At 39.4% G+C, this 22,890-nt stretch overlaps 1 protein-coding gene across 4 annotated transcripts in view; it reads left to right on the plus strand.

The window, feature by feature from the left end:
* The window catches only part of NELL1 (neural EGFL like 1), a 391,785-nt gene that overhangs the window by 208,652 nt on the left and 160,243 nt on the right, over positions 1-22,890 (plus strand). For 3 of the 4 annotated variants that reach the window (XM_080983235.1, XM_080983238.1, XM_080983237.1), the window contains exon 13: positions 5,245-5,370. The exons of the other annotated variant lie outside the window; for it this stretch is intronic. In XM_080983235.1, coding sequence (XP_080839361.1) covers positions 5,245-5,370 — 126 coding nt within the window. The remainder of the gene's footprint in view (positions 1-5,244; positions 5,371-22,890) is intronic. 4 annotated transcript variants of the gene reach the window in all.

Consider the following 22,890-nt stretch of genomic DNA (forward strand, 5'->3'; position numbering starts at 1 on the left):
GCAACACTGAATACTGATGCTCCAGTATTGTCTTTCTATTTTTGTTAACATCTGCTTCCTTTTTTAATGGGAAGGTCAGGTTTGTGTGAGTGATAGCTATCAAATGATAAGCTGAACACTTGATAAGCATACTTTCATTGATGTGCTGATAAGGCTGTCTGTGACAGCAGAGACATGATAACCATTTCATTCAGTTATCCTGTGATAAACATGGTTGTTTGAATTGGCCTTATAGTATTTCAGATGCATGGGGAATATAGCTCTCTTTGGATGGCTGGTTTCCAGTTATTGTTGCAGTAAAGAACAAAATGTCAAGAGAATGAAAGCTGCCAGAATGCAAATATTAATGAAGTACCTCCACATCAGATGAATGCCGTCATCTACTATGCCATACTAAGCTATGTACTATGATGCAGTGATTCTCCCTGAAAAGCTTTAGCCCCAGTGACTCCTTGTCATTACAGCAAACTAGCTTATGCAGATGGAAGTTAGTGATATGTGAAGGATCATTATGCTGTGTCAAGTTTCATTTTAAAGACCATAAGTAGAACATTTTTTATAAGAAAAGCAAACTACATCACCATTGCAGGGAAAGACATAAATCATGTATTTTTATCACCTCAAAAGACCACCAGAAGACAAGCTCTAATATTTCAAATGCGACAAGCAATCTACTCACATGAATCACAATTTGAGTTCCATTATAGCCAAAGTGATGTGTACCACATTGTGGTTTATGGATAGTGCTGTTACAATGTTGCAGTTTTTTTTTAAAAAATCCTGGACATTTAAACTTGTGTATTTTTACAGATAAATGAAATAGCAACCATTACTTTACATCCTTTGATCTAAACATATCTTAGCAAAATTATTTTACTAGCAGAAAGTCTTAGGGGAAAGGAAATGATGTTTGTTTTAAAAGTTATACTTTTATTTATTTATTTGGAAACTAATTCTATACAACCTAAAATCAACAATTAAATTACATTCACAAAATTTATTAAAAACACATACCAAAAAACAGTGAGTCAGATTAATATATCAACATAGCTGGATCACCCCTCTTGGAAAGCCTGTTTAAAGAGCTCAGTTTCAAGCAAGCACCCAAATAGATGCCTGCCTCATGTTCATGGGAAGTGCATTCCAGAGGGCTGGTGCCACCACACTTGAAGCCCTGATCTTGATAGACAGAAGATAAACGTCGAGAACTGATATTAACACCTGAGGTGGAAGAAGATGGTCTTTCAGATATTTGGGGCCTAAGTTGTTTAGGGCTTTAAACACTATTGTGAATTCATTGAACTGGACTTGGAAAAGAACTGGCAACTAATGCAGCTGTTTTAAAGTGGGTTATATGATGAGGGACTTTCCAGGCATCATGGCACCCAGATGCTTGGTTGGTGAACCCCATTCCAAACCAGCCAATCTCTATATAAAGTGCACTGCAGTAATCCATTGTAGAGATTACCAGTGCTCAGACTGTCGTAACTAAACTATCCCAAACAGGAACCTTATATGTTAGTTGTCACCTCTGTTGAAGCAGGCAGAAGCAGGCATTCCTAGCCACTGAAGCCAGTGGGGCATTCAGTGACAGATAGGGATTCTTGAGCACATTCAACCCATACTAGCAACCCCATCCAACACAGATAACTGACCTGTTTCTCAGACCTGGAAATGGTTCACCCAAAGAGCCAATGATAAAATACCATTGAAAGGGCATGATGATGAAGGAGAAGAATGTGTGAAGAATAAAAAATTTTAGATCCAAGCAGCAAATGGATTTAGACCACTGTTTTTGCACAACTGTTCCCATAACCCCTGACCACTGGTCCTGCTGGCTAGGGATGATGGGAGTTGTAGTCCTAAAACAGCTGGAGACCCATGTTTGGGAAACATTGATTTATACCTTTGTATTCCATTTAGCCCAATACTTCCTTGCCATGGTCAATGGAACTTGCATTATAGTAACCATGCTTCAGATTCTGCAGATTTTTTTTAAAAGAATGGGCACCTGCAATGCAGCTCAGTGGAAGAATTGCTTTAGCAGGTTGCCACCATTAGTACTAGCCATTCACTGTATTTGTCTGCATCTCATTCTGCCCCACAGTATGGTGGGGTTGTGCTACTCACCTGACCTTCCAGCTGAGTCATTGCAGCATACCAGAATGGAAAGTGGGAGGTTGGTGCAGTGGCACCAGCAGAGCCAATCCGGGGCTCCTGCTTGTTTGTGTGCCCTTCACTGATATATCTGCCTTGCTCTTCCCCATCCCAGGATGCTGCAGTGGCTTGGATAGAATGGTGCTGCCTGCTGCTAGCCTGGTCTATGTCACCAATATCCAGTGGGTAAAAAAGCCTACATATTGACAAAAGGCTACTTTTATGGACCAGCATTTTTTACCTTTAACCAGCCTGTAAATTTACCTGTAGCTCTTCCTGTCTCATTCCTGTAGGGAGGAAAGCATGGAACCTGAGATGGGAGTCAGCAACTGCAAGGAGCTAGAAGAGAATGTCATACATGCTCCCATGGCAGTGGACCTCGTTTGAAATCAGAGGTGTACATAAATAAAGGAAGACAATGCCACACAGAAACTATTCAAAGCTGTAGATTTTTACCCTTATTGCTATCAAAAGTTTAATGTAAACGTCACTAATATTTTTAATGAGTAATGGTATGTGACTATTTTATCAATAAAAATAAACTAAGAAACTTTTCCATTTTTACTAAAAGAAAATGCTAGTTAAATCTGTAACATTCAATGTTTTTTCAGCACTCCCCACTTTTTACTGACATGGCTCATGTCTTTCAAATTCATTGTTGAAGCTTCAGACAAACATGGAACCTTGTCAGGTTAATTTTTAGATGGATATCTTACTAGTTCTGACATATTTCCTATCTCTCTTCCTTTACATTTATGATTCAGTGTTATACATGATTAAAAACAAAGCCCTTTCAAAGGAATGAAATAAAAGCCTGCATTGTTTTTTAAAAGATAGCAAGCAGAGGAGTGTAAGCCTGTACTTAAAGGCAAGTGTGCCTCGTATGGCTGCAGAGCACTATGGTTTGATAGAGAGAGTGACTCTTTTTCCTTGCCATTTGTCTTTCAGGCTTTGACAGTCCCCCCATTTTTCAAGGGGATTATCATTCAGAAATAGCAAAAGCAAGGGGACTTGACCGCTCAAGGTATTTGTATCCCGTCTTTTGCCTTCAAGCCATCATTTCAGATTCAGTCCAGACCACTCACTGATCAAAAGTCCCTGTCAGTTGACAGCTGCTTGATGACCAGTACAAAGTGATTTCGTTAGTTGCTCAAGCTTCCTACTTACTGTATTGATGTCTCTAGGATAGTAGTGCTCATGACAGCTGGTCTACTTGGCACTCAGCACACAAATGCAGGATTGCATCAGCATGGAGGCAAAGCCCCTTTCATCATTTCTACTGACATGTAGTAGAACAAAGAACAATGAAGCTAGTTCTGTTGTCCTTGTTTTACCTATTCAGACTCACATGAACTCTGTCAGACTTTCAGGGATATCTGTATTCACTCTAACCAACTAGAAAAAGGTATGTAACAGAACAGTATTTCCTTAACACCGATACTGGAATAATAAGAAATGTAAAACCGAAATGACTCATGCAAATGCAGTTTATGTACCAGGAAGATCAAGCACAGCTGGACAATAAACTCATTTTTAAAGCAAAAGCCATCTGCATCCCAAATATTGCCTTTAGGTAAATCCTAATGCAGGGGTTCTTAAGCTTCATCGCCACCTGTCCAAACCTGCCCCAAGTGTAGCTGAAATAAAACGGAGGCAGATGGTGCACCTTGCACATAACAGTTTTGTCCCTGATGGGGTGAGCAGATCAAAGGAGAATAGTAGGAGCTGGTCTACCCACAATATGCTTTAAGGCACCTATGGGAAAGGGATCCAAGAGAAGAAGAAAAACACCTGTGAATAATAGAATTTTCTGCATAATTGTAACAATGCTCTGCATTTTTAGACTATATCATACCTACTCCCAACTTTGGCAACTTTATCTTCTTCAGTAATTTGAATGAGGTCATGTGTGCATATTATTAAGAAAAGGGAGACTTTGTATTCTGTTTGCTGCAAAACCTATTATATTTGGAATGAGACGTAGGGCTTATGACTGATAAGAGGGATAAGTAAAACTCCCCTTGGATTTTTTCCTAGAGTCCTTCTGCTGATATAAGAATCAATCCAGACAACATTTTGTCTGATGAGGATTCTTAATGGTTGTCTCATATTTTGATGTAACTGTACTGTTACAGGCAGGCTGTTTTATTGTGTACCATAAAGCTTTCTGGGATTTTGTATTGTCTGATAAATAATGGTGAATAGGTAAGTGCTTAATGGGGAGTGATGAGTATCTAGCATGTGAATCATGTGCATCCACCCAGATTGGAACTGGGACAGAAGCTCTTTGATAGTTTTGTCTGAATCTACTGTGTGTCAAAAGGAACTGAAGGAGGAAGCAGTTTGCAAGTTTTGAAGCTTGATTAGAGAGCTGGCTTGGGTTCTAGCTGCATTGTTTTGGTGTCTCTATTCTACCTACGCATATAACCAGGTGTATCAAGACAGCACCATCTGCCTTCATAAGTGTCTTGGGTCACAATGCTTTCACAGCTTGACTGGATGGATCTAGCAAGAGGCCACCTCTATGATACAGAAAGTAATCTCTCCTCTGACAGAATAGAGCTAGGGCCATAGTGAGAAAGGGTTTCCCCAGCACACTTGAGTTACATTTCCTCCAATCATGTTCTGAAAGGGATTATTCATTAAAAATGGAGAAGTAGTTTGCAGAAACATAAAAAGTACTAATTGTACTAACTCAGGATACTTGTCCCCAAGGCTGTCCTCCAAAGTAGGCCAACCTTATAAAAGGTGAAGTTAAATATCAACTTCTTGAGGAAATAAGTTCACAGGCCTTTTATTGAAATCAATGTGCTGAAAGAATGCATGTCTAATTTGTAATTGACTAATTTAACCTTTCTCTTTAACGCTTCACAATTTTGGAATACTCCAATTGATGAGTAATTACTTTTAGGAGTGGTGGTCAGGAGGAATGCCCACAAAGTTAATGGCAGAATTGTAAATGTTCTGCTTTTTGTGGTTATATGTTGGATATTTTTATATAGTTCTTTCATATTTCAGTGTTGTATTGCTGAAGATGTGCAACTGTGCAGCTGATTGCAATCTCATGGGGTGTTTTTTCCCCCTCAGATATTGATGAGTGTGCTGCTAAGATGCATTATTGTCATGCCAACACAGTGTGTGTTAACCTGCCTGGATCATATCGCTGTGATTGTGTCCCAGGATATATCCGCGTTGATGATTTCTCATGTACAGGTAAGCTCTTAATATGATCGCAGTAACACCATGAGACTTTATTAATATCTAATGGTGTTCATTTGGAAGCAATGAAATATTCTTCATGTTGTATGAAGGCAATAGATTTATTCCTTGAGGGAAAATACATCCTTGAAAGTTGAAGAAATGTTTTCTGAGAGCGGGGGGAAAGTTTTCCTATGTTTATAGAAAAAGGTAAGAATTTAAAATCTAATTGTTTAGACTTTTCTATAGTGGTGAAACCTCATTACATGGTTCTGCAGTATATACACAGGTTATTTCTCTTCTTCGTAAATGCTAAATTTACTGTCAGGGAAGATGGGGAAGAGAGTGCTTGGACTGAGTCAGTTTCTGCTGCTGTTTCTCATCCCACCCTCCAGTAGAGAACAGGAGCAGAGGAATATGTTATCGGGTACCAAGTCCTGGTGTGGGGTACAGAAGCCTTTTTGCATTTGTGATGGAGGTGGTTGGCACATGGAGTATATGTCATGTGATTATTTATTTGCATGTACTGTAAAACTGACCTAAGATTTTGTTTGAATAGCCATTAAGGGAATAATTTTGCTTGTTAATTGTTGAGAGTTAATATTTGCTTAATTCTTAAAGAAGAATTGAACAATAGGAAACAAATACAATAGCTTTAGACATAAAAGTAAAAAGCAGTAATGAGAAGTCTTAGGAGGGCATTAGTGTTTTAAACTAATATCTGCAGGTGGTTTGTTGGAAGATTAGGAAGAAAAATAATATGTATTTCCCCTAGAATTTGAGAAAACCTTGTTCTTGCCAGTACCTGAGAAGATAACTCCTAACAATTGTCTTAGGAAGGCATGGAGAACTTTTAAGTTTTATTTCTTTTGTTTTGGGGCAGTGAAAGGCACTGTTTCTGAAATAAAATTAGCATTTTAAAGGGCTGCCTCTCTTTTCACCTGAAAATATGGTCAATACAAAAAACAATATGTGAGTGATTATTCCAGAATTCGTCATGTTGTGAATATATACAATTCATAGGGCAAGGTCTTAGAGAATAAATAGGAGCTTGGTATGGAACAAAAAAATAAACATAAAAAAATGTGTCTTCAAGGGATGAGGATTAAGGTGCGCAGCAGAATTGGATATATTCCAACCTTGGATCGATTCAGGATTACAGATATGTACAGATGACTCACAACTTGCACAGGGATTATGTTCTGGGGATTGCATATACTGTAAAGCTGAAATTGTGTATTGCCTTCCCTACTTTTCTTAAGCCAGTGAGGCTGGTGCAGTGTAACCGGGTGATGTAGGAGGGGTTGAAGAGGAATGCTGGGAGGTGATAGCACTGAGACCGTCTCTGGGATAGAACTCCTCATCTGTAACTTTGCTCTCCCTGCCCCGAGGTCCAAACACAGTCCATCCCAACCCACTTGGCCTCTCCAGGGTCATCAACAAGCAGCTCCTCTGAATTCCCTCCCAGCCCCTTCCTGATCTGACCAACCTCTCTGCAATGTGTATTCAGGATTTATGAGAATAAATTTGAGAGACATAATCCACTGCAAAAGTTTGCTTCTTTATTCCTGCCTACTGCTTTCTAACAGTTACCAATTTATATTATGACTTTTACTCCTTGACCCTTGGTAACTAAGCTTTCTTCAGAACTTTTCACAAGGGGCATACTTAAAGTATGATATATAAATATATACACGTGTGTGTGTGTGTGTGTGTGTTTCTGTTGTATCAGAACTTTCATGTACATGCAGTCTATTTTTATTCCTAAATATTTTTTTACTACTGACTTTTCATTTTTGAAGAACTACATCTGTCTTTAGAGATTAATTTTATAGCTCATCATTCAAGTGTATTTTGGTGTGCTTTTGTGCTACAGTGAATTGCTTCTAACCTTCATTTCCCTGTTGCATCTGTTATATGAATTCGCTAGATTGTCTTTGGTAGGCAATAAAGAAATCTCTAGATTCTCATATCTATAAAAGAATGAGTTTCATATGGAGAGTAGAACAAGTGTAGACTGACCTGGCACAATTTTAACAAATGGTCTGTGAAAAAATAAACAGTGATTTGCCAAAGGTCTCCCTGGAGCTACAAAGACATCTGAAAGCTTTATATAATTGCATTTTCAGTACAGATCCAATAGTGGGTATTAAAACCCTTTCATGCTTTTGTGAACTGTCTTTGTATAGTGGCAAAGGGCTATTTATTCAAACTGATATGTTCTCAATTTGTCTCAACCTGATCACACAATAAAGGCTTTTCTTCGTTTCAAGTATGTACATTTTCTCTAATTTGGAAAAGACCGAAATTTTCTAATTGAGTCCTTTGTGTTTTGTCAGAATGCAATTTATTATAATTCACCTAAGACTGCAGTGCAATTTAAGAAATTCATTGTGGGTATGTATTTATCCACTGTTCTCAGTTGGGGAAAAGTGTTACTAAGTAGAGAATTTGTGGTGGTTTGGTGCAGAAAGAGGGAACAATTGAGTTTCAGCCAGGTGACCTGTTTAGGCACCTTTCAGGGTGATGGGCTGGCCCTGAGGCTTGCAATCTGTGTGGTGGAGTCCTGGGCTGGGGTAGGCCATCCACCAGGGACTATGGGGCCTTGGGCAGTTGTGTGTCTGTGTGATACAGCAAGACCTACCTACACACCTTCACAGCATAGCCCACGGAAAGTGTTAGCTGGTACAGCCTTACCTTCATTTCCTTCAGAGTGCAAGCTTTTACTTTCTGAATGACCTTTTTTCAATAAATTTGGAAAAGGACTTTTGCCTTTCTTGCATTTTGTGCCTTTTGCTGGGAAGCTGAACCAGTGCCTGACCCCGTAATAACCTACCAGTTTACCTGTTGGCTTTCTGTCTGTGTCACAGTAAAGTGACATAGAGTGGGGCAGTCCAGTAAATAAGGAAAGGTGATCCTCCTCCTTGGATCCCTTCTGGGGACTGTTACCGGAAAAGGAGGTGGTGGCAGCTTACTAGTGTTTGGCTCATGTTTTGCAACCCCTTTGCCTGCCTACCCCTCTCCCTGCCAGGTCTTGCCGAAGCTTGGAGGACTGGTTGGGGGGGGCGGATAGCTCGCGTGAATGCTACACAGGGGTTTGGTTGCTTAATGGCTGCAGTTTTACCTTAAATTAGAGTTTGCTCCCAACTGATAGTTGTTTCCCTCTGCAGGTGTTTTCATTGGTTTAAACTTAAATAAAGTGGCCTTAGTTCAACTCAGCATGTGCATCTGACTCTATTCAGCCTTCAGGTTGCATACAACCTTCCTGTTTAGGGCACACTGAATTTTTCAACTTTCAAATTCCAAAAATAGTCTGCACAGATTGCTTCTGCTGAAAACAGGTAGATCATAGACCATTTTAGGGGCTGAAACTTAATTTTTGCAAATTAATTTGGTGAAGGACCTTAAAAGTATGTTTTTGCATGTAAGGAATTCAAATCTATTACTGGACAACATTTAGCTTGGTAATCTACGTTTGTTGAAGAAGCAGATAAACTGCTTTTGGAAAACCAAAGAATTTTAATTTTACCTTCTGATAATGATAATAATAATGAATAAAAATAATATTATTATATAATGTAACTGCAAGTATTTGGCATTCATTTTTAATGACGTCTGTGCGATTTTACACACATTTTACTTAACAAGCAAAACTAAATTATATAATTTTAACAAAAATATATTTTAGACACCTTATTTAGCAGCCCTCATTTATCCCTTTCCTCTCCCCAGTGGACTGTACAGGGTGCTGACTGTCGGTCCTTTTGAGAACCCCAAAGCCACTTCCCGTCTCCCTACTCAGAGCAGTGAATTGTTTGCTTTTTAAAAGAAGAGCTGAATAAGCATTTAAGTGGAAAAATGTATAAGGCATCCTAAAACATTTTTTAAAGTAGTCTAAAGCCTGACTTCCTCGACACTGGAACTAGGTATGTGCATAATTACAGACCCAAAGGTGTTCCCATCGTACAGCAGAAAAAAGCAAATAAACTCTTCTAGGTAAGTACTTTTATTAAAGTATTAAATGTCTTGCATGTGGTGGTTTTATTCTGCTATTCCGTTCTTTACGTAGGCATAGTAGTAGGCTGCAATAATGCAACAAGAATGAAATTTTCAGAAACTCATTAGCTGTATCCAAAGTTGTTACTCTCTTTCACAGAAACAGCTGTTACTATTTTAGGGGAAGAGCACTAAGTGTGAAATGTAATTGCAAATCCAATAAAAATTCCTCTGTTTTCTTAAATTCTTGTGCAAGAGTCCGCAAACTCATTCTCATGACCTTTTAAAAAAAAAATATCCAATAGAGTGTATATGGCACTGGTTTTTGTATTGTTATGCACACCTGATACATCGTGACACAGCACTCTAGTAAGTCTTCCACCAGCTGTAATGCAAAAGGTAACGTAACAGTACTAATGCATTTTCTTTTGCTTCTTACAATTCTCACAAGAATCCAGCCTAATGGATTGGTAGCAAGACATTTAGTAGTTTTGTGTTAGCATTTGTGGCTCCTAGTTTTAGTGCAGTTTTTATTTATTTACTTAAAGAATCACTATATGACACCTAAAGCTACTGTGTTGGGGGGCGGGAATACATTACCCCTTAAAGTCTAAAGTATTTGTGTGTAACATGAACACATTCCAGATTCTGTGCACACATATTCTTTTTGTTCTTTCCTTTGAGAAAAAGTTCCACAGATATTCTCAGGGATCTTATTAGCATTCCTGTACTCATAAAAAAGAGAACAGATAAAGTCCTATGTGCATGCAACTCCATGTACATTTCTGATTCCCTATGTTCATATCAGAGGCACTGCAATACAGGGCCATGCCTCACAGTTGGGAATTGTGTGACTGAATTGCTAGAGGGAAATATGTGAATCATTCCAAACAACCTGTCTATCTTAATTTTGGCTTGTTTTGTTTGTGTTACTTATTATTTCCTCAAGGTTTACAGTCTCAATATGTGAAATACATATTGGAAGCAAAAAGAAAATTTGTAGATAGGGTATAGTAGATTATTTTCATGATGTACCGTTTAGGCTAGTCCATTTCATTCTGGAGAAGTATAGATTTGTCACTGGAATGTTTTATTTAAGAAACAGCTTCTGCAATTCAAATGTTATTTTTGGACAGCATGCATGTTATTGCTGTTATTATTTATAGTGCATAGAGATAATTGAACTTAATAGCTTTTCTGTCACCATTTTTTATTTGGCATTTATATAAATTTCTCTTCTTGCTTCTGAAGAAATATAACTGCTCACATTGTATTGTATGTGGCTATCAATAAATGGTAAAAGAAAAAGTACAGTATAAAACTATCAAGCCAGATCCAGCTCTTTTTGAAAATGTCTTTCAGACCAAAATGGGTTTTGAATGGTGCCATTTATGATGTTAGATTTGTGCCCATTTATTTTTTCGCATAGCGATTTAACTGTTTGTTGCATGTGGAAAGCAAAAGAGAATTTCTAGAAGATGTTGGAACATGAGCAGATGTTGGAACACGAGCAATAAGTTTCTTATTGTGGTTGATATTAGGTCCTGCCAACCTAGCAGTTCAAAAGCACATCAAGTGCAAGTAGATAAATAGGTACCGCTCCGGCAGGAAGGTAAACGGCGTTTCCGTGTGCTGCTCTGGTTTGCCAGAAGCGGCTTAGTCATGCTGGCCACATGACCCAGAAGCTGTATGCCGGCTCCCTCGGCCAGTAAAGCGAGATGAGCACCGCAACCCCAGAGTCGTCCGCGACTGGACCTAATGGTCAGGGGTCCCTTTACCTTTAATAATGTTGGCAGAGTTGGCATCTGAGTTTGTTGCAGGGTATGGTCTTTATGTATCTTTGTTATCTGACTCATCATTGCTGATGAGCAGCTGTTTTAGATTAGTGTGCTGTCTATAAGCAGAGACAGGCCTACAACTTGAGGCTATGACAGGTAAACATAATTGTCAAGGATGGGCTGTAGATAATTGATGACAGGGCCGTCCTTAGCATATGCAGCGACATGGTGCAAAGGTCTGCCCGTGCCCCCCACAAAAGTTGTAGGAAGGGGTGGTGGTGCACACTTTTGCCCCTTCCCAAAGAGAAATCAGGAGTGTGCCATCCTCAGTGGCGTACTAAGGTCAGGTGGTGCCATTTAGGTGATTGATGGGTTAAGCAAATACATTTTGATTACTGTATTTGTATACTGTATTACCAAAAGATCATGATCTATGATTCCATCATCAGCAGAGAAGTATTGTGGAGATATTTAAAGGACTATAGGACTATCTATACCCAGAAGTAAAAACTGCTAGAGTACTGGTCTGCACCTAGTGACTCATTTCCAAATTATTAATTTTGAAGGGTTACTTTTTCATAACAATAAACTATTTCCCTCCACCCACCCAGAAAAAAAATCACAATTCTTTTCAGATGTTGGTAACTTACACTGCCGCCGCCACCCACTGCTTTAGTGAACAAGATGAAACCCTGCTGAGCACAACAGGACAACTCCCATGGTGCTCAGCCTCCCATAACTCCTTTCTGGAAATGGCCCTGGAGGTAGGAGTAGAGCCACTGAAGCAGAGGGTTCCCAACCCCCACCTCCATGAGATGCTCCAAAAGGATACCATGGTACTGAAAACTGCCAGTCAATCAAGGGGAACAAGCAGGATCACATTCCACCTATCTTTCTTACAACAACCATGGCTACTAAGGCAGGCTCAGTGGCATGGCCAGCCCTGAAGCCAGACTAGAATGTATCCAAGTTGCCTCCAAGCAAGCCTGAACCTGCACTGTTGCCACCCTTTCTAGTGCTTTGCCCCCAAAGGGGCTATTTGCCAGTGCAATAGTTGTTTAACTGGCATTTCTTCTCAGACAAACCCACCTCTTTATTACTCCTTATTAAGAGGCACGCGTCGACCCCTGCAGGCAACAGCAAAACAAACGCCCAACTGACACAGACTGAGCCAATCAACAACAGCCTTTGCCGCATCCAATACACTAACACCCAAACGCAGCATAGAATCTCCAGCTTCCAGGGCGGGACATGGATGGCAAGGGAAAGCAGGGAGGGCAGAGCAGGGAAAGGGATGCGTTGGCGACTCGCGACGTTCCTCTCCACAGCTGGGGAGCACAGCGGTTTCAGCAGCGGGTGCCTGACGCCCCTAAGAATGCAGAGCTCTTCTGCTGCGGGCGGCTCTGCGTGAGTTCAGGGGTGAACTCGGCTCTGCCCCAGACTCAAACGCTTGGCCCCAGACTCCAATGCTCTGTGCTCCTGAGAACCCAGCGCTCTGGTGCCTTGCACCACTAGACCCAACGGTTACGATGGGCATGATTGATGAGTTGCTGGTGTAGTGTTAGCTGGGAACTGTAAGTGACAACTGGAGTCACAATAGTACCTGCACTGGAAGTGTAATATTGCTTTAAATGTTTGCCTCCTTTTTTATCCGTGTCCTGAACAAAAAAACTGTATGGTATTCAGAGAGTCTGGTAACACTTCTAACTAGTTTTAATATCTAGTAGGCTCTGTGTGATGTTTCAGTTCAGACACTATTGTATAGCTGACATTAATAGTGGTATGATCGTGCTTTCTGATCTACCATGTGTGAAATTCCACTGTGAAATTTGACTTGTCTGGTCAAAATTCTGTTGATTCTGTTGATCATTACTCAAAATTAGTTGGATGCTTTGCCCAAGCAGAAAATTTATTTGAGTGCATAATTACAGTTTATTCATATAATTCCTTGTCAAAAAAGTTGTGAAATTGATTAGATATAAATTGGTTTATCACTCCATGGATTTTGATTAGGGAAAGTAGCTACATATTATGTGAGGTTTGCACAATTAGGAGAATGACTAGAGAGGCTTTCTTCCCCATAGCAAGACTTGATTCGTAGTGATGGGTAAACCTTTCAAGTGTTTCCTGGAACTATGCAAGGAAAATGGATTGTCTTGTTAGATGTCTGAAGAAAGCAAGAAACTGTATAAACCGGGCATAGGTAAACTTGGCCCTCCAGATGTTTTGGGACTACAATTCCCAACATCCCTGATCACTCGTCCTGTTAGCTAGGGATGATGGGAGTTGTAGTCCCAAAACATCTGGAGAGCCGAATTTGCCAATGCCTGGTATAAACAGTTTGAAACTTGTTACCCTTTACATACTAACACAAGAAATTTAGGGTGTAATTGATTGTAGAATGAGGTAATTTTAAGCCTGGGTCAAGACTTTAATTTCAGTTGAGTTTAAAATTCATATTTTTGGAACACAGGGATTGTTAATCTAAAGGCATTCTTTTCCCACAGCACAAGACCCCCCCCCCCCAGCATTGTTATTGTATGCTGCAGATTTACTATGGTACCTGTTGAATTTACTGAATGCCTTTGCTTCTACTTCAAGGGGTTTTGGAACAGCACTCATAGGAAGATACTATATGTGGTATATACAGGGTAGTAAGTGCTTTCAGATTGTAGTTCTATTTTTAATGAAAGCATATTTCAAAACTTTTTATGAATCAAAGTGTATTGCTTATAATTTCATTTTTGTGTATGTGTGTGGGCTGAATATTTCATAGACGGTGTATTGACTGAGGCAAACCTAATGATTTTTTAACCATTATTGACTCTTGAGTTTCAATTACTGTACTGTTGTTCCAAGTACATGTTTCTGAGCATCCTTAGATTGATACAGAAATGAAACAGAGTCCGCTGGACCAAGGATGAGCAAGGTGGTCTTTGCTGGACATTCTGTAATTGTGTCTTAGTGGGGTACTGGATTTTTGTGGTATTTGATTTTTTTTTAATGTGCAAGTTCCTGTTTGAAGAGCAAAGCTCCCAACAGAGGAGAAACAACCCATTGTGAAAAACAGGCTTCCTCAACCTTGGCCCTCCAGATGTTTTTTGCCTACAACTCCCATGATCCCTCGCTAGCAGGACCAGTGGTTAGAGATGATGGGAATTGTAGTCTCAAAACATCTGGAGGGCTGAGGTTGAGGAAGCCTGGTGAAAAACATAGTGATGAACAACAGCAGCTCCTAGTTTGATGCTTCATCAGGATCAACTCCCCACCCCCCCACCCCCAATTACAATTCCTAGTGTGTTCCAGGTTTTTCCAGCATTACAATAGAACTAAGAAAGAATACCTATGCCTTTTTGCTTAAGGTGTGCGAAAGCATTACTTATTTCACTTCATAAAGGGGCTTAGCAGCTCCTACAGGAATTTTCAGTACTTCGCTGTCAAAGCTTTAGGTGAGTTGGTTGATGAGATACATTTTCATGACTTGGCTGAAGATTCATCAGATGAGCCTTCCCAAGTCCAACCTAAAGTCCAGTATCTGACAGTGGGTGTTCAGCAGCAGATGGCAGAAGCAGAACAACAGGAAGTTGATGTTTTCATTGTTTGGGATATGGTGACCCCATCTACATTGGTGAAGCTTTGCAAGCCCTGGTACTCTCACAAACTCTTTAAAAGATCAAGAAGCCATGGGAAATCAGGCACTTCTTCCTGATGCCTGGAACTGTTGCATCATTGGCTATTTTATCTGAAAATTGCACTGGTAATCCAGATTGGAAGCATTAGATTTTTTTTAATGTTCTATCATCTAGGTTGGCACTGTTCTGACCACACACTTAGCAAAATAAGGTATCTGACGCTGCTGTGCCAATAACTCCCAAGTTTACCTGCCTGTGAAGATTTGTCTGTATTGATGTGCAATTTTAATTTAACAATAAGAAAAATATCACAGTGAATATAGATTTTTAAAAATAGTTTAGGTACATTGTGTCCCCAGATGTTGTTGGACTACAACTACCATCATCCCTGAGCTCTGGTCTTGCTAGCTAGGGATGATGGGAATTGTTGTTCAACAATATCTGGGGACCCAAGGTTGAGAAAGTCTGGTTTAGACATCAGTCTCAAAATGAAATGTTTTGAAAATGCAAAGTCACTCCATTCACTTTAAACGCAGAAGGGCTTTAACTAACAGACGTGCTTGCTTGGGGCCCAACCAACTGCTTTAGGCAAAAAACAGGAAGAGGGATTTTGTCATGTTGTAAGTACCCTGTCTGTAGTTTTGGAACAGGAGACTTTTATGCCTCCTAGCACTGCTTGAGGATATGAGCTAATCATGAAGTGCGTTCAGCTAGAAAGAAACTTTATAATTCCTAATCATGCATTTTAGAAGATTTTTGGCCTTAATCCACATTCCCAAAGTTTGTCACAAAATGGAACAACTCATAGCTTAGGACACATATCTGTTGCTACCCCTGGCTTGCAATATACTCCACTGCCTATCTTGCCAGTAAAGAGTATTTATTTCAAATTTTTTGACATACTCATAAAGTGAGGGATGTTGCTATCTCGTGTTGAAGGTTAAGTGCTGTAATGGAAATTCTGAAATACACAGGCACCTCTGTTGAGATCTGAAATACTACATGCATGTTCAGTATGCATACAAAAAAAGCCCCTATGTCCCCAAACCTTCCTCCTCAATATCAGGACACTGAGGAGCAGCCCCCATAGCTGCCACAAGGATGAAAAATTCACCAACCACTGTGAACTTGCAGAAGTGTGGTCATAGACCCTCTGGATTTTTTTTTATGTTGCCTTAACTGAAATTAGGGTGAATGCAGGATAGATACTTATTGCCATAACCATCCTATCCATAAATAAATCAGAATGAATGTTCAATAAAGACTGGGCATAGACTAACAACTATGTAAACGTTCTGCAAGCAATTCAGGCTAAATGCTGAATAGATTAGTTTTCTGGGGAAGTCTAAAATCTTTCGATACTCTGTTGTGAGCTTTTGCATTTGACTTTGCTTCTTTAGAATTAGTGCTCTGACTTATTTATTTAGATTTAGCATTCTAAACAACCAAATAGGTGATTATTGATCTCATGTGCAAACAACTCAGAGATCTAAAAATCAACATATTGTAACTATAAAATATGGAACTTGTAACTATTAAATCATTAAGCATTACCTAAAATATCCATACAGTGAGAGAGGGGGGAGTTTCATTGAAATCTGGGTGAGACTCCAATCTCTCTATCCTGTAGTGCCTCATTATATCATGTGTACAGAGTTTGTGAGAGGAGGCAAGACCAATTAAAACATGATATTGGAAACAAGTTACATAATTTAACTTGATGGTACCATGGATCTGAGGCTCCAATACTTTGGCCACCTCATGAGAAGAGAAGACTCCCTGGAAAAGACCCTGATGTTGGGAAAGATGGAGGGCACAAGGAGAAGGGGACGACAGAGGACGAGATGGTGTGACAGTGTTCTTGAAGCTACCAGCATGAGTTTGACCAAACTGTGGGAGGCAGTGGAAGACAGGAGGGCCTGGCGTGCTGTGGTCCATGGGGTCACGAAGAGTCGAACATGACTAAACGACTAAACAACAACAACCATGGATCACTTCACATTTTTGTGGTGCCAGCAGAAGAAATGTGGGCTGCAAAAGTTGATGTACCGGTACAGTATTTGCTGGGGAATCTCCCCCACCAGTGTGTTGTTCTTTGGGAGGCAAATTGATGAGAAAGATTTCTGCTTGAGTCAGTGCTAATCACAGAAAACAGTCCTTAGCTTGATAATGAATAGTCATTCATTATCCATTCATTAGCCAGTGTGGTGTAGTGGTCAAGAGCGGTAGTCACGTAATCTGGGGAACCGGGTTCACGTCTCCGCTCCTCCACATGCAGCTGCTGGGTGACCTTGGGCCAGTCACACTTCTTTGAAGTCTCTCAGCCCCACTCACCTCACAGAGTGTTTGTTGTGGGGGAGGAAGGGAAAGGAGAATGTTAGCCGCTTTGAGACTCCTTAAAGGGAGTGAAAGGCGGGATATCAAATCCAAACTCCTCTTCTTCTTCTAGCTTGGTATTGAGCAGATGCGTATACTAAAAGAGTACAGTAAAAAATATATTTTCCGGAGTAATTACTGAGTTGGAAATGAAACAGGTTTATTCCTGGCGCTGTAAGAGGGACAGATTTCCTTTGTATCAGCTAGGTGCTGGATCAATGACTATAGGTCAGAAGTCTGAGCTAGAGGGGAGGAGTCGCTTACATTCTTAGTGACTTATCTATTCACATTTATTTGCTTTATAGGATTTGCAAATTGTTTAGACCCCTGTTTTGGCTTCAAGTGGTATGTAAATAAGTAAATAATGCAATATGACATCAAACTTCAGCTGTTGTGACATGTCTTCAGCTGCTGTGTTGGAAAGACTTACACGGTTCTCTAGACTTTCCTAACACAGCATCCACAGTCTTGCCGTGCACAGTGGCTGGGGTGGAAGGGGAGGGATTAAGATTCCTGCACCAGCCTCTTCTCCAATGTACTTGGACCGACCAGAAGAAGGGAGACGAAATAGAGATTTTAGCCAGATGCCTCATAGCCCTCCTTGTACACAGCTTCTTATCTACAAGATATAACACAGAGAATCTGCACTCTGGCCTTCAGCACATTACAGCTGAACTCTTGAACTCAGTGACACTGAATAGTAATTTGTAAGATTGCATATATCTCTCCAAGACTGATTTGAGACTGCACAGATAAACTTTGGGGAGTGAAGAATAGCTCAGTGGCAGAGGTCCCAAATTCAATCCCTGGCACTTCAAGGTGTGTTAGCAGGTTTAGTGGGGTGCAGCTGCTGCTGCTGCTGCATGAGAATGGCTGCTTTTCATAGTAGACAACACTAGGTCTATGAACAAAGCAGTCAGACCTTGAGGAAGGCAACGTCTAATGAATTCATATATAATTTGAATATGGGCCTTGGGCCCAATTTGATAGAAGACCCATAGGGATAGGCATTGTGTGGGCTTTGGTTTTTGTCTTTTCTACAGATGGAGTAGCATCACTGAATTGTGGCAAGTTTTCTCATATATTTTAGTAGATGTCAGTAAATCCAACTGGGGTTAGATTATTATTATTTATTAAAGAAATCACCTTTCTTCTTAGTGGATAATGTACTTGCTTGTTCTTGCATCTTCTTCAGTCATCTGTTGAATTGTTCAGGAAAGAAAAAGTAGACGAGACTGGAATTTTAATGTACAAATCAAGCAGTGCCAAAAATAATCTTTTAAAAATCCTTTAAAATCATCAAAAAGCCAAATAGAGTACAATACTTAACTTTAGTCCTCTGTAGCACATCATATTATACAGGGGTGTATTTTACCACATATATTTGTCATCTGCTTACTCAGTCCTGAACTAACTTACTATTTTGATGCTCTAAGTCTGATAGAAATCCACACTTCTAAAAAAACTGGAAGGGTGTGAAGGGTTGTAGGAGGAGAGGAGGGGAATGGAGTTTTTTCACCTTAGTATTTATTTTCTAAACTAGAAATTAAAAAAAATCTAATTTCCATGAATAATGCCTAATCCAATTTCTTAATGGATCAGTGTATTTTGTTAATGTCATGTATGTGACTATGCAAAAGGCAACAATATTTTAAGTGCATTTACATTGTCACAGATGTTTGTTAGCAATCTTGTGACAATACAAGATTTCATTATCTATTGCAACCAGCAGAAAAAATTACTGAACACTGAAATAACAAATGTGTTTTATTAAGTTTTCAAAGAATGTTTGTTTTTAAAGGAATATCAGACAAATTTCATATATGCTTGAAGAATCCGAATCATTTAGCCATTGGCTTTCTGCAAAATATATATATGACTAGATCTGGTTAGTTGTTTTGATTATTTCTAATTGTATTTCCTTATTTATGTCCTTCAGCCATATGAAAATATTAAATCTTATTAAAACAATATACAGGCAATAAGACAAGAAAACTAATTCAGCAGCAGCTTTGCAGATAATAATGTAAAGCAACACAGCCATTACAATTAGGGGGGGGGGAGAGAAGAAGAACACTTATACTATGCCATCTTCACTTGTCATCTAAACTAGAGAAGGGCTGCTTATTCAGTCATCAGTGGGCGGTGGTTGTGGCTTATCGCATTGGGCTCCAAGACCCCTAGAAACAATTCAGGTGGCTGGCAGTTGGGAAATCCTCGGGCTAGCTGCGTGGTGCACTGGGAGTTCCTGCCAGCCACCAATTTGAACTCTGGCCAATCCAGCCAGGCCTGGGGGCAGGACCTGGGAGCGGAGCGGAGTCTAGCAGCCTTCACTCTGGTCTACTCCCATCCCTTAAAAGCCATCTGTGACTGTCTGCTACACCACTTTGGGCTGGGGAGAAAAACCCTCATATCCCACCTTCAGTTAGTTGTTCTTCAGGATTCTGATATGCTAACCTTTATTCCCTCTCTAGGGCTCTGCATTCATGGGCTTTGCTGTGGTTTTCTAATGGTTGCCGTGTTTGGAGCTGGGAAGGAATTTTATGCAAACAGATTGGCCCCATTTGCAGGTTGTGTCTTCCCTGTATCAGTAGTCACAACTTTGGCGGTTGTGTCTTAAAGAAAGAGAAGGTACTCATGTATTGAAAAAGTGTTGTGGGTGCCAGCAGAAAATGAGTGCCAGAAGGAAGGAAAGAAGGGCGTTGGTTCTTCGTACCATTGAGTACAAAAATAGCTGTAATTATAAGTAAATCATATTTATAATATCCCACATGTTGTGGGTTAATGACAGTCTTCCAAATTTGTGTAAATGGGGAAAGTCACAAAAAGTAAATGTTACATATTATAGCTGTTTGGTTTCTTGTTAATGTTCAGTTAATTGATCATCACTGATATGTTGTGCAATTTGATTTCCCTCTAAAGTTTATATATATACATTCCACATTTCTAGCTGTGATTTAGGTAAAAATATGTAGGTTTGTTTGTTTGTTTTGGAAGGCATCCTAAATCAAAGGAGTAAAGATTTAAAATAAAAACATGGGCAACCTGTAACGTGATGATCTTTTATAGGCATTAGATTTGCTGTTATTTATATGTTTGTCCCTCACTTTTCTTTTTAATTGAAAATTGCACAACAATGTGGCGCAAGTCTATTCTTTTAGAGCTGTAGACCATGGCATTTGCATGGCTGTGACAGCTCTGAGAAATGATTAAATCCAAGGGCACTGAAATAGCAGGATGAGACAATAGGATTATAGAAAAGTCACCTGTTGACGCCCGAAGTCAAGAAAAACAAATATCACTGAAATATGAAATACAAGTTTAATCCTGCATCACAGGGGAGGCAGAAGGATTGTATTTAGATTTTCAAGAGGTCAAGCCTGAAAGATCTTTTCTTCCTCTCTGATGTAGTAGGAAAAGTTACCCAACCCTATGGGCATGTGTCAAATCTGGGGGAAATGTAAGTAAAGCCTTGCTTTACCCATGGTTCTAATGAATAATATTGTTGCAGAGCTCACTTTTCCATAATTCAAGGTCACAACATGGCACCCAAGAACTTTTCCAATATCATATTGATAAGGTCTCAACCAATTAAACAGCATCAATTAAAATTTAAAATCCATCAGTCATATACTGGCAATGAAATGACAGCCCACTCATTAACTTCTTGGAGCATTCTGTAACAAAGCAGTATTTTCTTCAAAGCCAGCAAAGATGCATATTTAGATACACATCTGATGACACATCTCTTTACCCTGGCTTTTGATATTATTTTATTATTTATTATTATGATATCTGAGACAAGTGCTTTCAGGGCCCACACTTTTCCTTTGATTGTGGTCTTTTCTGTATTTTAAATTGTTATAACCAACCCTGAGACCTGTTGGTGAATGGTAGGTTGTGGTTGTTGTTGTTTTATGATCAATCATATGGAGGCTGAATTGCTGAATTCTGTAGCCCTGAAGCAGCTATGGAAAGGACTCTGCTCGGTCCTATAGTTGTTTTTATTGTGCTTAACTGCTAAGTTGATAATTATGCTGCTGAAGAACTGGGCAAAGTCAATAATATTGCAAAAACAAGTGTTGCCTTGCTCTTTAGCAGAAAACTTAAGCTCATTGCACTGTGCCCCCACCCACGATGAACCCCTGGGACTAAGCTGTTTGGAATTATATTTTATATTTGATCTGTTGCAATGAGACTATACTTAATAAATCACCAATCTACACCATTAGATTAACTATAATAAATTTGACTGGGGACTAAAAGTTATTATTACCCTGTGTGGGGTTTACTTTTACACAGAAGGAAAGATACCAATTAATTTGCTGACAAAATTAATGTCCAGATTGCAATGAAAGCTGCACTCCTTGGCTATTTAAAACCAGTGAAGTCAATACCTAACTGTGTGTAGAATTAGTTACAGGTAGGTAGCCGTGTTGGTCTGCTGTAGTCGAAACAAAATAAAAAAATTCCTTCCAGTAGCATCTTAGAGACCAACTAAGTCTGTTATTTGTACGAAAGCTCATACCAATAACAAACTTAGTTGGTCTCTAAGGTGCTACTGGAAGGAATTTTTTTATTGTTTGTAGAATTGTACCAAAAGCTGCAGTCAGTTTTTGAGTACTGTAGAATGTGTCGTTGCATAATGCATGGTGTGTACTTGTGTTTGTAGATAGATAAATCTATAATTATAAAATTAAGGGAGCGTGGGCCTGGGGAGGCCCAAGCCAATTTCCGTTTGGGGTACACGCAAATGATATGTTCTGCTATCAGTTGTTGAGGGTTTTGCCTTTAGGACCATGTTTTGAAACCCATATGCAATGAAGAGGGCCCAGATCTGTGGGACATTTTTGTCCGTGTGATCTGATACTTGTATGCTTGATCAGTAGAGAGATCCTTTATGACATTGTCACTCAGTGACGTAAGATGCTTTCCAATTGAGAGTTTGGTGAATGAAGGATCAGTTTCAAGATCTGCGGGTAGTGTATTGCCAATTTTACCTGTCCACTACTTGTTAGACATGATTTTCCCATCCAGTTCTGTGATCAGGTGTCACAGGGGTAACAACAGTAGGAAAGCAGTAGGAAAAGATGTGTGACAGCTGAGAGGGGGAAAATGATGCTTCATTTCCATTGTGTATGTATCTTTAACATATGGAGACAGAATTAACTGCCTTCTTTCCTTACTCTTTGTCAGTAGAACTTCCCATGCAAGTTTATTCTCTTATCTCTGGAGGTAAACCTTTTACTAGACTTTAAAATGTCTAGTAATGTCTTGCACTCTCTATAATCCACCTGTTGTAGATCAATACATTTTAATAATCAAGGCCTCTAACATCATTTTAAGCATGAAAAGGCTTAATCAGTGGTTACCACTTACATGTAACAAAGAACATTTAGCAATCTTTGCTTTGTGCTGTTAATAGTGCAGTATATCATTTTGTGATATCTGATATTATGCAAAAATTGTAGACAATGCCTTCTGGATTCTGTTCTTTATTTAAAGTACCTTTGTCACATATCTTATCCATCTACTTTTAGAATCCTAAACAATCATAATCTTTTGAAATCTCTTTACCCGTTTGTTCAACGAAAACAAATGAGACCATCAAAAGCAGCCAGTTAAGCAGATACATGAATATTGCAGTAATGTTCAAGCCATAATCATTTTTCTGATTTTCATTCCGCTCAGCTGAGAAAATTGATAATTGCTGCTATTTGTATAAATCCTTCCCATTATGTGTGTTGATATAG

Source organism: Podarcis pityusensis (genome assembly GCF_964106645.2).
Source record: "Podarcis pityusensis genome assembly, chromosome: 1".
NCBI classification, from domain to species: Eukaryota; Metazoa; Chordata; class Lepidosauria; order Squamata; family Lacertidae; genus Podarcis; species Podarcis pityusensis.